General features: G+C 46.4%; 1 protein-coding gene across 1 annotated transcript; it reads right to left on the reverse strand.

Annotated features, from left to right (window-relative positions):
* Positions 1 to 1,550: 1,550 nt before the first annotated feature.
* Positions 1,551 to 4,276, reverse strand: LOC107296454 (brain-specific homeobox/POU domain protein 3-like). Its single transcript, XM_015825804.1, has 2 exons — positions 4,157 to 4,276; positions 1,551 to 2,489 (listed from the first exon to the last, which is right to left on the reverse strand). Exons 1-2 carry the CDS (start codon positions 4,274 to 4,276, stop codon positions 1,551 to 1,553), a joined length of 1,059 nt encoding a protein of 352 aa, XP_015681290.1.
* Positions 4,277 to 16,577: the final 12,301 nt, after the last annotated feature.

Here is a 16,577-nt window from a genome sequence, read left to right on the forward strand (position 1 = left end):
TAATTTTGCAAAACAGGGTGCTCGTGTTTTTTTTGGGTTTTTTTGGTTTTTTTTAAAAAAAGGCCGTATAAATTAAGAAAAATCTCCCTCCTTTTCCCCCCCACCCCCTCCCCAAAGAAACAGGCTCGAACTGGGGCCTCGAGGCACCGTTAGAGAGGGTTGGGAGGTAGGGAAGAAATAAACAAGGAGAAATAAAATTGCACTCGGACGATCGGGCGGTGGACCTCGTGGAAATCTCAGCGCATTCCAAACGGGCTCGGGAGTCAACGAAACGCGAGGTTTAATTGATTGTCAAAGCGCCGTCCTTTCCCTCCCCCCCCGACCACCCCCCCTTCTTCTTCTTCTTTTTTTTTTTACAATGAAAGTATACAGCCATTCGCATCTTCCGTGTAACGTCAAATTAAAGTTAAACCAAGAAGCCTTCTTCCCCCGCCAAAGCCAGCCCCCCCCCGCACCTCCCCAGATTTGGAAAGCAGCCCCAGCTCCGGCCGCTGGTTTCTTTGGCCCCCCCGTTTTGCTTTCGCTCGTAACTTTCTCCTCTTTCTCGCTTCGACGGATGAGGTAGGAACCACGTTTATTGCAAACCAGGCGAGGAGGGTCTTTTGATCAAGAGGCGGGGGGGGGGAGGAGGAGGAGGAGGCGAGAGACCCCCCCAAGCATGCGGGGGCGGGGAGGGGCGGTGGTGTGGGGGGTGAAATGAAGTGACGGGGGGGGGTGTCCTTTTTGTCTGGTTTTGGATAGTTTTTCCCTCTTGTCTTTCTTTTTTTTTTTATCCTTCGCCGAAGTAAAAGGGAGAAAGAACCACCCCGTCGAAGTCGGTGTAGCCTCGGCGTACTTAAACGGCGGTCCAAAAATCCGACTCTGGCTCCACGGTAGTGCATATCTTAAAACCCACAAACGACGCAACTGGCCTTTTTTCCCCTGTAAATTCAGGGATGGGGGTTAACGGTACCAGGAATTGAAAGTTTCTCCCCCTCCCTTCTGTTCGATCAAAAAGGAAAAAAGAAACGCACGGGGGAAAATTAAAAGAAAAAAGAAAAAAAGAACCGCCACTTTTGCCACTCACCAGGAATACGATAAAGGGTGAAGAGGAGGAGGAGGAGGAGGGAAAGGTCCCCCCCACCTTCGTTGCAACGCTTTTAATTGTTTGCATTGTTCTTTTTGTTAGAAAACGAGAGTCTTGCCTTTTGCTCCTTGGCTGGGTCGGTTGGGTTTCCCCCGCTCGCGTGGGGCTCAGTTCTGATCCGCGCGGGGCCCCCTCCGACACACACACAAACCACACACACACACACACACCTCGGCAGGAGTGGGCGTGGGAGGGGGGCGCTTGCAAAGGTCCCGGGATGGCTGAAGCGTCCAGCGAGGAAGCAGCGCCTCCACCTCGGGCCTGGCCGCCGGGCATGGAGAGAGCGGCGCCCGGTCCCCCTTCTCCGAAGCCGCCACGCGTCTCCAGTCCCGCGCGTGGCGTGGGCAGCGGCCGGCCGGCCGGCCGGGTGGGCTCTCTTCGTCCCCACCCGTCCTTCCCGCCCCCCCGTCCGCCCGCCGGCGGCTTAATAAGCGGCGGAGAACTTCATGCGCTTCTGTTTCTGTCTCTGGTTGCAGAACCAGACCCGCACCACGTTTTTCTTGAGGTCTAGCTTCTCGGCGATGGCCGCGATCTTCTCGGAGGAGGGCCGCGGCTGGACGGCGAAGTAGGCCTCGAGCGAGCGCTTCTCGGGCGCGGCGATGGAGGTGCGTTTGCGCTTCTTGTCGCCCGTCGAGTAGGACTCGGGCTTGGCTAGCTTCTCGCGCTGGGCGCGCTCGGCTTCCTCCAGCCAGGCTTCCAGGATGGGCTTGAGGGCCACCATGTTGTTGTGCGAGAGGGTGAGCGACTCGAAGCGGCAGATGGTACTCTGGCTCAGGCAGCCCACGCCGGGGATCTTGAGGTTGGCCAGGGCCGAGCCCACGTCGGCCTGGGTCACGCCCAGCTTGATGCGCCGCTGCTTGAAGCGCTCGGCGAAGGCTTCCAGCTCGCGCGGGTCCGTCTCCGTCTCCGGGCCGGCCAGGACGGCCGGGTGCGAGGCCAGGCCGTGCGGCGGGTGGGAGCCCATGGCTAAGGGCGGCTGCCCGTGCGTGTGGTGGTGGCCCAGGCCGTTGAGGCCCGGCAGGTGAGCGGAGGGGTGCGGGTGCGGGTGCTGGTGGGCGGGCGCGACGCCCACGTCGGCCAGCGGCAAGGCCGAGGCCAGGTGCTCCAACAGCTCGCCCTCCAGGCCCTGGGCCGGCTGGTGGGGGTGGCCGTGGTGCGCGTGGCCGCTCAGCACCGAGGGCGGGTGCAGGTGGACGGAGGAGGAGGTGGGCGTGCAGGAGACGGAGACGCTGCTCATGGTGTGGTAAGTGGCGTCCGGCTTGAAGGGGTGGTGGCTCTTCTGCGAGATCAGGTCCACGGCCGCCAGCGCCTCGGCCCCGCGCAGCAACGTCTCGTCCAGGCCGGCGAAGAAATTGCTCTGCAGCTGCGAGGTGAGGGGGCGGAGGGGTGGGGGGGGGGAGAGAGAGACGACACCGGGCTCAGAGAGGGAGAACCGCCGGGAGACCCCAATGCTAACCTCCCACCCGCCGCTCGCTCTGCGAACCCTGGCTCCTTCGTGGCGCAACAAGCCCTTGGCACGACGGGCGAACCCCGGAATGGGAACATCTGGGATCCCCGGGACTTTCTCCCCCTTCCCTCCTCCCCCCCCCAACGGCTCGGTTCCTCTCGCCCCACTGCTTGCCCCCTTGGGGCCACCGAGATCTGCCGCAACTACAATTCCCAGCATGCGCAGCCACGCAGAAAGACCCGCGGGAATCTGTCTTCATCCTAGCCAGTTCTTGCCCACCGACCGATCTCTCCAAGGCCTCCGGAGCTCGTCCCAACCGCCGCCCCTCTCCCCGAGGGCGCCCCAACGGAGACGAAAGCGTCTCCCCGAGCCCCGGAGCTTGAAAGAGAGAGAAGGCTGTGCGTTTGAGGGACCAGGGGGTAAAGCTGGGGAAGGGGGACGTCCCGACAACATTTCACGGCGTCGTTTCTCAGGACTCGAACGTCTCTTGGAGGTTCGAGTCCCCCGAACGAGAAGCTACACCGAGCGGGACTTTGTAACTCTCCTCCACCCTTTGGCGTCGCGGCGGGGTTGAATAAACACCGGGCGGGGGTGGGGGGGGACTGGGGGTAGCCGGTGCGGTCTGCATTCCGCAGAAGTCCCGGGAGATTTCCCCGGTGGGGTCGGTGGAGCTCACTCCGAAGCCCACCCGGTCCCCCTTAGTCTTCTCCCGGGAATCTGGACCTAGACAGACATTGGAGGGGGAGGGGAGCGTTTGCAGCTCTCTCTCTCCTAGGCCACATTGGGGGGGGAGGGGAAGGGAAGGGANCCCCCCTTCCCTCCTCCCCCCCCCCAACGGCTCGGTTCCTCTCGCCCCACTGCTTGCCCCCTTGGGGCCACCGAGATCTGCCGCAACTACAATTCCCAGCATGCGCAGCCACGCAGAAAGACCCGCGGGAATCTTGTCTTCATCCTAGCCAGTTCTTGCCCACCGACCGATCTCTCCAAGGCCTCCGGAGCTCGTCCCAACCGCCGCCCCTCTCCCCGAGGGCGCCCCAACAGAGACTAAAACGTCTCCCCGAGCCCCGGAGCTTGAAAGAGAGAGAAGGCTGTGCGTTTGAGGGACCAGGGGGTAAAGCTGGGGAAGGGGGACGTCCGACAACATTTCACGGCGTCGTTTCTCAGGACTCGAACGTCTCTTGGAGGTTCGAGTCCCCCGAACGAGAAGCTACACCGAGCGGGACTTTGTAACTCTCCTCCACCCTTTGGCGTCGCGGCGGGGTTGAATAAACACCGGGCGGGGGTGGGGTGGGACTGGGGGTAGCCGGTGCGGTCTGCATTCCGCAGAAGTCCCGGGAGATTTCCCCGGTGGGGTCGGTGGAGCTCACTCCGAAGCCCACCCGGTCCCCCCTAGTCTCCTCCCGGGAATCTGGATCTAGACAGACATTGGAGGGGGAGGGGAGCGTTTGCAGCTCTCTCTCTCCTAGGCCACATTGGGGGGGGAGGGGAAGGGAAGGGAAGGGGGGCGAGGATACCCAACCTGGCCAGCCTGAACCCCCAAACCGATTCCTTTTCCTTCCCGGCTCCCCCCCACTTCTCCTCACCTGCGGGGCGGGCAGGCAGGCTCTCCGGATGGCCTCGGAGCTGGAGTGCAGGTGGGTGTACTTCGGCTCGTGCAGGATGGGGTGCATGCTGAACGCCTGCTTGCTGTTCATGGACATCATGGTGGCGGCGAAGGAGAAGGAGAAGGAGAGGAAGAAGGAGAAGGAGAAGGAGAGGAAGAAGAAGAAGAAGAAGAAGAAGAAGAAGAAGGGGAACCGGAGGAGGCGAGCAGGTGGCCGCTCCAGCTCGGCGGCGCGTCTTATTGTCTCTGGCCGGGCGCTCCGGCACCCTCAATGACATTATAGGACCATCCTGGCCACGCCTTTCCAGCGGGCCGCCGCTTCATTGGCTGAAGAGGCGGGCCGTGCCAGCCCCCTCCGGGGTGCCGCTTTCGGGAGGGAAGCGTCACCCTGGCTCCGGTCCTGGGGATCCTGGGTTGAAAGGCGCGGCGGCGGGCTCCTCTCCGGTCCGACGGCATCCTCCTGGCTGCCAAGCGGTTGGGGCTAAGCTGCTGCTGAGCAATGAAAGCTCCAAGGAGAAGGAAGAAGCTGGGCGGGAGAGGCTAGGAGTGTGTGTAGGGGGGGGGGAGAGAAACTCTGGCTCTGCTTTTTGAAAAAGTGACCCTAAAAGTTATGCTTTTAGGGGTTGGTTTTGTTGCGCCCGAATTTCCCAAAGCAAGGTTTGTTTGTTTGTTTGTTTGTTTGTTTGGAGAACTTACGTGGCTCCCTGTCTCGCGCGGAGATTCTAGGTTGCTCTCCACAAGCCATAAAGACAACGGCATAGAAACAGAGCAATCCTTTCCTTCCCGCCAGGTGAAGGACTCTTGACTTGCTGACTCAACCCCATCCCAGTTTAATGCTTGGGGGGGGGGGGGGAAGCCAGGTCTTCGTGGCCTTCTGGAAGGCGAAAAGTGTAGGAGCTCCTTGAATCTCAACTGGGAGGGTCTTCCAAGGGGGGCTACATGGAAGACCTCTGACGTCCCATCATTTAAAACATTTAACATTTAAGGGAGGACCCTGGAGCTTGCCCCCCTCATCTGACCTAGTGAGATGGGTAGAGGCTGTCAGGGATGGGAGGAGAAGAGAAGAGAAGAGAAGAGAAGAGGAGAGAAGAGGAGAGCAGAGAGGAGAGGAGAGGAGATAAGATGAAAAAGGAAGGAAGGAGAGAAGAGAAGAGAAGAGAAGAGAAGAGAAGAGAAGAGAAGAGAAGAGAAGAGAAGAGAAGAGAAGAGAAGTAGAAGAGAAGGTGAAAAAGGAAGGAAGGAAGGAAGGAGAAGGGAAGGGAAGAGAAGAGAAGTAGAGAGAAGAGGAGAGGAGAGGAAAAAGGAAGGAAGGAAGGAGAGAAGAGAAGATGAGTAGAAGAGAAGAGAAGGTGAAAAAGGAAGAAAGGAAGGAGAAGGGAAGAAGAGAAGAAGAGAAGAGAGAAGAGAAGAGAAGAGAAGAGAAGAGAAGAGAAGAGAAGAGAAGAGAAGATGGGGTGTGTAGGATAAGACAAGACAAAAATCTGTCTTACACTGATCATTAGCAGATGTTTGCTCACTCCAGGAGAATGAGTTTCCTCAGACAATCCCAACATCACACACAGAGTAGGAGTGGGATGATGAAAACACTTGAGGAGCCACCCCTTGTGAGAACTGCTTGAAAAATGGATAATAAAAGAAACAAACAAATGAACAAAAAAATAAATAAATCATAAACTTTAGAAGATGATTTGTTAGATAAACCACATATTCCTTGGTTTGTCTATTTTAGCTGTGCACAAGCTTGCTGGACAAAAATCACCTAAGTTCTCTCCACTGATTTCTCCCTTTTTGTCTCCATTAAAAGATGTGCTCGGTGAAGAGTCATGTCTCCAAACTGTCATCGTAGTTAAATAACCTTTAAAATGTAGTGGATGGTTCTCTGGATCTGAATGGCAGGAAGAGCTGCATATTCTCACTGGCTCTCACATAATGCTTCGTTAATTACCATCCTGTTACTTTGTTTTAGGGAAAGCAACATCAGGCAGAATAGAAGAAGATAATAAGAAATGAAAGGCACGAGAGAGGAATAATAAAAGGAAACACAGTTAGAACTACTTTACACTACACTGGGGGTCCCCAACCTTGGCAACTTTAAGACCTGTGGACTTCAACTCCCAGAATTCCCCAGCCAGCCATGCTGGCTGGGGAATTCTGGGAGTTGAAGTCCACAAGTCTTAAAGTTGCCAAGTTTGAAGACCCCTGCACGACACCCTTTCTTATAGCTGTATATTTTTTCAAACCCTCCTCTTTTCACCACATCTCTGCTTCATACCTTACCCATTGATGTTTATACTTCTCTCTTTTGCTGATCTCATCAATTTCACCCAAACACAACTTTCTTTCTCTTTCTTCTCTTTCCTCTTGATCCATTCACTCTCCCTTCATGTTTTTCTTTTAACCCATTCCTCATTTATTATCTTTACATTGTCACATCATCTCTGTTGAGAAATAAGAGACTGTTAGAATTAGAAGAACACAACCTGAAGTTTGGGTGACACATTTTTTTTAATGGCGTGATAAAATTAATGTCATTCTTTTAAAACATTTATATAGTTATACAAACTAGTTTAAAAAAAACAGGTTCATACTGGAATGAGAATACCATTTTTTTAAAGAAAAATACAAATGAAGAAAAATCAATGTGGGTATAACTCATATTTTCTTACTTAATTTCTTTTGTGTGATTTTTATTGAAGCTTTTTTTTAAAAAAAGAAGAAGATAAAAACTAATACAAACTAACCTAAAGTAAGGAAGGGGGGGGGGAAGGAAAGAAAAAGCAAAAGTAGAAAAAGTTAAAAAGTTAAAGAAAAGATAAAAAGATATAAAGATGTGGCTTCTATATTAATTACAGAAGTTATAAGTGCAATTTACAATGTATACAATACATATATGTGGTATATTTTACAATATACAATACATAGTTTCGCTTCTCTCTCTTACGCTAAACCATAATACCCTTCTTTCTATCATTTATCCTGCCTAATCTTCAAAACAATAAATCATAGATTCATTTATTTCTCATTTTCAAGCAAAAAGTCCCTAAGACCTTTCCAGTTACCAAAAATGTAAATAGTGTCTTTTCTCTAATCAAAGACAGTTAGCTTATTTATCTCAGCAAGACCTGTCAATTTAAGCAACCATGTTTCCCTACTTAAAAGTTCTTGCTTCTTCCATATTGTTTTGTCCCTCAGGATTTTGCCATCTTTCAAATTCTCTAGTAATGAATACTTCAGTGAAGGCAATGCAGAGGGTCATAGATAGCCATAGACAGAAGAGGATAGATAGACCTAATACACTGTTGATTAATTAGGGGATGGGGGAAATAGCAAACAATTGTTTACAGAACATTTTTATCCTTGTCGAATTTTTCTTCAGTATAAAAGCCAAACAATACTGGGCTTGGCAGATGGTTGGTAGTATAACTAGTTAACTTTGTTATCTATCTATAGACCAAGAAGCCTGGATCTGATGGGAGTTGATTCTCCCAACATCTGGAGGGATTCAGGTACCTTCTCTTGCTCCAACAAAACTCTAAAAGGAGCAGCTAGAAGATAGTTGACTTTGGTCAAATATTTGATATTTGTTTTCACCATTTTAAAGGCTGGTTGAAGGTCAAAAGTTGAAAAATCAAGGTGGGGGGGGAACAAGGAGTACCATACTAATTATGGATCTTCTGCAGAGGATGGTTTTCATTGGATTAGAAAAGAGGAATGCAGGACAATCGGTTACCAGCTCTAAAAAAAAAGAGAGAGAATTAAGAAATAGTCACCTCAGCAAAAACCCTTCCTTCAAAACGTCTTCCATTTTGTGACTAAGGAGCGATCTTAATGAGGGGGGGGGGGAAATATACAGTCACCCACCAAAGACGCCAGAGGGGACAATTAACAAGGTGAATTGCCTCTTCCTTTAGCATTAATCCTGCATGGACAACTTGGTGAGTTTCTGGGGCGAACATAGCTCTCTCTTCCATTAAGAAATAGGAATCTTTTAAAGGATCATTCAGGCAGTAAATCTCTTTCTCTCTCTCTCTCTCTCCCCCCAACCTCATCTCCTGCATTAAGGAGGAGAAGCAGGATCCCCAACTCTGTGAACTCTCAGCAGAGAACACAAAAACGCACGGAAAAATTTACGGATAGGGCAAAGTCTGCCCTGGCTTTTTTTTAAAAAAAACCCTAAATTATTTAGTGTAAATAAAATCATGTGTGTTGATTGTGAAAAGAGTCCAATTTGTTTGATTTACATGGCAGTGGGGAGGGGAGAGGGTGCCCTCGGCTAAGGGGTGTTTAACTAGCTTCTCTAATGTAATTGCCTTTGGCGGCCCGCTAAATATTTCATAGGCTGCCTTGTGCAAAAAAAAAAAAAAAATAGTGAGGCTGCCTCATCTGATCTGACCAGGCAGAGGGTTCTGCGTGGAAAATGTGTCTCTGCTTGACTTGGCCAGTCACTGGAAAGGGAACTTACTACAACTAAGTTTAGCAGCACAAAGAGCCACCAGTCCACTTGTCCAAATGGGTCTCCGTAGTCCCAGCAGTTTTTCCTTGGGGAATCTGGCAGACCCCTTCCTTCTAACAAGCAGAGTCCAAAGGCTAAAGCTGAAACAAGTAAGAAAACGTTGTTTTGTTGTGTGTGTGTTTGTGTGTGTTGTTGTGTGTGTGTTTGTGTGTGTTGATATGCAAAAATTATTCTTTTGAACCAAAGTAAGAAGATTCTTCTTTGAAAAGTTGACTTAAAAGTAGGTTCCTAAGCTGAGAGAAGATAGAGATGATCACCATCATCATCATCATCATCTTCTTCTTCTTCTTCTTCTTCTTCTTCTTCTTCTTCTTCTTCTTCTTCTTCTTCTTCTTCTTCTTCTTCTTCTTCTTCTTCTTCTTCTTCTTCTTCTTCTTCTTCTTCTTCTTCCTCCTCCTCCTCCTCCTCCTCCTCCTCCTCCTCCTCCTCCTCCTCCTCCTCCTCCTCCTCCTCCTTCCCTTTCTTCTTCTCCTCCCCCCCCTCCATGTTGACTCCTGGATAGTCCCTGCAGTTGGCAAGATTTCAGAAGTGGTTTACCATCCTGCTTGAGCAGGGGGCTGAACTAGAAGACCTCCAAGGTCCCTTCCAGCTCTATTCTGTTCTGTTCTGCTCTGTTCCCTCCTTCCTAGGGCTAAGAGAGAGGAACTGGCTCAAGATCACGCACCTGGCTTCATTCTTAAGGCAGGTCTAGAACTCACAATCTCTCAATTTCTAGCCCTGTGCCTTAAATACTACCGCAAATTGGCTCTCTTTCTGATGTTAGAAGGTGGCTTTGTAAGTAACTGTCATTAAGCTCTAGAAACTTTTCCTTCAAATGGATTTTGCAGAAAGTGTATGAAAAATCTCCCTAACCTGACCCTAGAGATTCCACCTTTGGATTGAAGGCAATTTATGCAGCCTCTACATCAGCCCCTTTCCACGTCTAGACTCTCTTCCTCATTATTCCCAGGAGAAAGTTCTTAAATGTTATCTGTTTACTTTGGTTTTTAATTCCATATAGTTTAAACGATGATACCCACTTGGTGCCAATGTTATCAAATGGAAGCAGAAAATAATCAAGGGAAGAATTAGAGACATGTTCTTTTTCTAAAAACAAAAAAGAAAAAGAAGACAGACAATGAATGAAACAATACACATAATGACTTTGAGTAGGTTTTTCATTTTAACTTTCTGGATATCGCATCTAAAGCATGTTTCAGAAGGACAACATATATTGTTTGTTCTTCCCAATCTGCTACTTAAAAAAATTAATGAATCTACTGGTTAATTATAAGATAAAAGTGCACCATAAATGATAATGCTCAGATGATTCTCCAAGCGTGAATTGGAGCTGACGACGGATGGACTTAACCAGCATTCTAGTCATGATGTCTAGCATTTCTCTTCTGGACGTCCCAAAGTCTTAGATCAGAAGAAGTTGAGTAGCACCTTTTCTGTTGAAATTAACCCTTTATAAGATTCTTGATTTTTGGCTTTGTATAAAGAACCTTACATTTCTTATCACTATATTCTAACATCCACCTATTGATTTTTGAATTCTCTTCTTCAATGACATCCCTCCCAGCCATTTTTCCAGAGAAGAAAAAAAATGGAAATCAATAACTTTCATGACAGAATGGGAGATTCTGGGAACACACAGCAGGAAGCCTCCAATACACTGCGTTGTCCAAAACTTAGGTTTATTTATTTATTGAATTTATTTAAAAGGCTGTCCATATGGCTGTCCATCCTAAAACACAACTCTGGGTAGCTCGCAATAATAAAGCTTGGAATGTAAAAACCATCAAACATAAGACCATAAGTGATTGTCGTTATTTATCTCCTTTTGCTCTGACATAGGAAATATTGGGGTACACTCTTCAGAACAAGCGTTGTGTCATCACACTAGACACTACAGCTTCAGAAGTTGGTAACACTGATTCACAAAGAGTGACATGCCCTTTAAAAAAAACAAAACTACATGAAATTCATCCCAGGGACTAAAGAATAGAATATAGAATATTCTGTACTGGCCAAGTGTGATTTGACACACAAGGAATTTGTCTCCAGTGCAGAAGCTGTCAGTGTACATACCAACAACAAAGTAATATACAGTAATCATAACATACAAACAGTAGAAGGTAATAGGAAAGATGAGAAGGATAATAGTAATACATGGGTAAATATCCTTAGATATAAGGCAGTGCAGTGGGAATTAGGTGTTTAGCAGAGTGATGGCATAGGGAAAGAAAAGCTGTCTTTGTTTCATTTGCATGCCAAAACAACACTGTGTGAGGGGTCTGTAGATATTTTCTCAGCCATCTTTCTGGCTCATGCAGTACGGCAGGGGTCTTCAAACTTGGCCCTTTTATGACTTGTGGACTTCAACTCCCAGAATTCCTCAGCCACGAGTCATAAAGTCCACAAGTCATAAAAGGGCCAAGTTTGAAGACCCCTGCAGTGTAGTATACAGGTCCTGCTTTAGGCCACGTTGGGTTTTCATTTAACCTATGGCTGCAGTGGAAATGGTCAGGAAAGGCACCCTCTCACCTAAACAAGGTTGTGAAATGCTCAGCTGTGAAGAATATGCTTTGGCTTTAATGTTATTATTATTATTATTATTATTTAGATTTATATCCCGCCCTTCTCCTCGTAGGACTCAGGGCGGCTGACAATCAATTAAAATACATAAATAACAATACAGGTTTAAAATTAATTAAAAGAAATATTAAAGATTGTCCAATTTAAAATATTGATTAAAACCCCTCTAAAAATTACCCTAGGCCAGTCCTGCGAGCTGGANCTTCTCCTCCTCCTCCTCCTCCTCCTCCTCCTCCTTCCCCCCCTCCTCCATGTTGACTCCTGGATAGTCCTTGCAGTTGGCAAGATTTCATAAGTGGTTTACCATCCTGCTTGAGCAGGGGTTGAACTAGAAGACCTCCAAGGTCCCTTCCAGCTCTATTCTATTCTATTCTATTCTATTCTATTCTATTCTATTCTATTCTATTCTATTCTATTCTATTCTATTCTATTCTATTCTATTCTATTCTATGGAGGAATTTCCTGACAGTGAGAACAATTAACCAGTGGAACAACCTGCCTCCAGAAGTTGTGAATGCTCCAATACTGGAAGTTTCTATTCTATTCTATTCTATTCTATTCTGTTCTGTTCTGTTCTGTTCTGTTCTGTTCTGTTCTGTTCTGTTCTGTTCTATTCTGTTCTAATTCTATTTTTCTATTCTGTTCTATTCTATTCTATTCTATTCTATTCTATTCTATTCTATTCTATTCTATTCTATTCTATTCTACTCTACTCTACTCTACTCTACTCTACTCTACTCTACTCTATTCTATTCCCTCCTTCCTAGGGCTGAGAGAGCGGAACTGGCTCAAGGTCATGCACCTGGCTTCATTCTTAAGGCAGGTCTACAACTCACAATCTCTCAATTTCTAGCCCTGTGCCTTAAATACTACCGCAAATTGGCTCTCTTTCTGATGTTGGAAGGTGGCTTTATAAGTAACTGTCATTAAGCTCTGGAAACTTTTCCTTCAAATGGATTTTGCAGAAAGTGTATGAAAAATCTCCCTAACCTGACCCTAGAGATTCCACCTTTGGATTGAAGGCAATTTATGCAGCCTCTACATCAGCCCCATTCCACGTCTAGACTCTCTTCCTCATTATTCCCAGGAGAAAGTTCTTAAATGTTATCTGTTTACTTTGGTTTTTAATTCCATATAGTTTAAACGATGATACCCACTTGGTGCCAATGTTATCAAATGGAAGCAGAAAATAATCAAGGGAAGAATTAGAGACATGTTCTTTTTCTAAAAACAAAAAAGAAAAAGAAGACAGACAATGAATGAAACAATGCACATAATGACTTTGAGTAGGTTTTTCATTTTAACTTTCTGGATATCGCAGATAAAGTATGTTTCAGAAGGACAACATATATTGTTTGTTCTTCCCAATCTGCTACTTAAAAAAATTAATGAATCAAGTGGTTAATTATAAGATAAAAGTGCACCATAAATGATAATGCTCAGATGATTCTCCAAGCATGAATTGGAGCTGACGACGGATGGACTTAACCAGCATTCTAGTCATGATGTCTAGCATTTCTCTTCTGGACGTCCCAAAGTCTTAGATCAGAAGAAGTTGAGTAGCACCTTTTCTGTTTAAATTAACCCTTTATAAGATTCTTGATTTTTGGCTTTGTATAAAGAACCTTACATTTCTTATCACTATATTCTAACATCCACCTATTGATTTTTGAATTCTCTTCTTCAATGACATCCCTCCCAGCCATTTTTCCAGAGAAGAAAAAAAATGGAAATCAATAACTTTCATGACAGAATGGAAGATTCTGGGAACACACAGCAGGAAGCCTCCAATACACTGCGTTGTCCAAAACTTAGGTTTATTTATTTATTGAATTTATTTAAAAGGCTGTCCATATGGCTGTCCATCCTAAAACACAACTCTGGGTAGCTCGCAATAATAAAGCTTGGAATGTAAAAACCATCAAACATAAGACCATAAGTGATTGTCGATGTTTATCTCCTTTTGCTCTGACATAGGAAATATTGGGGTACACTCTTCAGAACAAGCGTTGTGTCATCACACTAGACACTACAGCTGCAGAAGTTGGTAACACTGATTCACAAAGAGTGACATGCCCTTTAAAAAAAAAAAACTACATGAAATTCATCCCAGGGACTAAAGAATAGAATATAGAATATTCTGTACTGGCCAAGTGTGATTTGACACACAAGGAATTTGTCTCCAGTGCAGAAGCCGTCAGTGTACATACCAACGACAAAGTAATATAATCATATCATACAAACAGTAGAAGGTAATAGGAAAGATGAGAAGGATAATAGTAATACATCCTTACTACATGGGTAAATATCCTTAGATATAAGGCAGTGCAGTGGGAATTAGGTGTTTAGCAGAGTGATGGCATAGGGAAAGAAAAGCTGTCTTTGTTTCATTTGCATGCCAAAACAACACTGTGTGAGGGGTCTGTAGATATTTTCTCAGCCATCTTTCTGGCTCATGCAGTACGGCAGGGGTCTTCAAACTTGGCCCTTTTATGACCTGTGGACTTCAACTCCCAGAATTCCTCAGCCACGAGTCATAAAGTCCACAAGTCATAAAAGGGCCAAGTTTGAAGACCCCTGCAGTGTAGTATACAGGTCCTGCTTTAGGCCACGTTGGGTTTTCATTTAACCTATGGCTGCAGTGGAAATGGTCAGGAAAGGCACCCTCTCACCTAAACAAGGTTGTGAAATGCTCAGCTGTGAAGAATATGCTCTCAGCTTTAATGTTTAGTCCATTTGATGCTTTAAATCAGGGGTAGTCAACCTTGGCTCTTTTATGACTCGTGGACTTCAACTCCTAGAATTCCTGAGCCAGCTAAGCTGGCTCAGGAATTCTGGGAATTGAAGTCCACGAGTCATAAAAGAGCCAAGGTTGACTACCCCTGATTTAGATGAAGGTTTCACATGTCCATGTCTTTTTCCAGGCTAAGGACAAGAAGGAGGAGGAAGAAGAAGAGGAGAAGAAGGAGAAAGGGAAAGTCTAGCGCAAAACGTAGAATAGATTCAATACAGGTAATGCTGTAACTCTCCATAGATTCAATAATTTCTTCCGTCTGGCACATTCAAAGGTCTGAAAGTTTTGGAGAAGTCTGGGGACCCGTGTCCAGGTTTCAAGAATTGCAAGACTACTCTCTGAGATTTCTGAAAAGCACTGAAAATGGGGCTTTCTCTGTAAGAGCTGGGGTTGGGCAAAGGCAGGAAGATGATTTAATCAGGGGAAAAAAGTTGGGAATTTAACTTTTGTGGCAGGTTTTTTTTTAAATTGTTTATGGTTTTCATAGATTTCATATGGTATTGTGTTGCTTTATAATCAATTTTGGCTTAGTCATGGATTGAAAGCCGTCCAGAGTTTGATACAAGATGGGCGGCTATATTAAGTAAGTAAGTAAGTAAGTAAGTAAGTAAGTAAGTAAGTAAGTAAGTAAGTAAGTAAGTAAGTAAGTAAGTAAGTAAGTAAGTAAACAAGTAAACAAGTCAACCTTTAAAAGAAATAGTCAATCTAACATGGAGGTCCCCAACCTTTTGGGCACCAGGGACCGGTTCCGTGGAGAGAGGTTTTTCCATGGACCGGAGTTTGCATGGTTTTGTGTGCTGCCTGCATCCCGCGGATGGGGCTTTGCTTGTTTGTGCGGACCGGTTGCTGGCATGCCTCAGCCTGGTACCGGTCCACAGACCGGGGGTTGGAGACCCCTGATCTAACAGACTGAATCAGAAAGCATCTGATTTTGTTTGGACTTGAATCTGAAGGAAGAGCCAAAGAATTCAGGCTTCTTAGTTCTTCTTGACAAGCTCAGGAATTCAATAAATGGTCCCATCCATGGTAGCAACAACAACAACAACAAAAATCAACAAAATAGCATAAAACATGGGAAAGGGTGCCTAGTTTAGGATAGCATCATCTTAGGACTGCTAACGGTTTAAAGTAATAAAGCTTTAGGACTTCTACCTGCTTTACATTTTTCAAACTCGGCTCGTTTGTATCTAATGGACCTAAAGAGATTTGGGCCACGGACAGAGAGCATAACTTCTCAGTCAAGGGAGACATCTAAAGAGCTGTCTCAGATGTCTTGAGGAGCAATAGGGCATCTTCTCCAGACAACAGAATCAAACCACTTCTGTAGGGATTCAGATTGCAAAAATCTTGCAGTCCGAGTATAGGCATGCTGGGGTGGGGTGGGTGGTCCTGGGGGAGGACCATGCAGGAGTGTGTCCCTCTCTTGCCTTGTTTCTGGGATCCCCTTTCAGCAATTATTTCAGGACTTTTAATTCCTAGAAGGCAGTCCCAGGCTTGGATGGTAAATATTTAATGCAAAGGACACCCCTTCTCCTTGCCTCATGCATATTAATGCTATTAAACCATCTCCTTCTGCAAACAGCAATTGGTTTTTCTCTGCTTGTGGAACATACGCACTCCCTCCTCCAGGGGTAGGAAGCAGGAAGATGGAGATCTCAGAAAGAGAGAACGGAGGGACAACTCAAAACATGGGGTAAAAGAGAGCTACTCGGGATAGATAAGGCCCATGACGGTCACATACAATGCAGCCCTTTTGAGTCCAGCAACTCTTTAATTAGAATCTACTGAATATTTCACTCCTGGATTCAGAATTCACATTTCTTCTTTTCCTTGGCATTGGGCTACCTCTAGAGCTTTTATTCCTATGGATGGCTAGACCTGCTAAGACAAGGCAGGTCCAGAGTTGTTTGCCTTCAAGTCAGCAATGACTCCTAACAATTGCCTGGATGAGTCCCTGCAGTTTTGCGGGCAAGGTTTTTCAGAAGTGGCTTGCCATTGCCTCCTTCCTAGGCCTAAGAGAGAATGATAGGCCCAAGGTCACTCATCTGACTTTGTCTCTAAGGCAGAACTAGAACTCACAGTTATCCTGTTTCCAGCCTGATGCCTTAAACATTACATCAAACTGGTTCTTTCCAGAGTTGGCTTATACAAGGCATAATAAACAGAAGCAGCTTGGTGTCTCTGAGTATTTCTAGCCCAGTGGAATCTGGAACAGTTCGATCCAAATAGTACTTATGGATCGTGTACTCCCCAGACTTATGCATATGAAACTCTACCAATTTCACAGCCCAAAGTGTGTTCTAAGTAATAGGAGAAATGTTGATACAATAGTTCTGATGGGACAATAAAGCCCACATTTTTGTATTCTGATACTTGGAAGTGGTCCTTTAAAGCAGAAGAGACTTCCTAAAAGAGGAAGTGCTAGACATCATGACTACAACGCTGGCTAGATCCATCCATCATCCCCTCCAATACATGCTTGGAGCATCTTCTGAGAGTCTGCCCTTCCAGTAT

This window comes from Protobothrops mucrosquamatus, unplaced genomic scaffold (genome assembly GCF_001527695.2).
Source record: "Protobothrops mucrosquamatus isolate PMUCROS unplaced genomic scaffold, P.Mucros_1.0 scaffold2810, whole genome shotgun sequence".
Classification (NCBI taxonomy): domain Eukaryota; kingdom Metazoa; phylum Chordata; class Lepidosauria; order Squamata; family Viperidae; genus Protobothrops; species Protobothrops mucrosquamatus.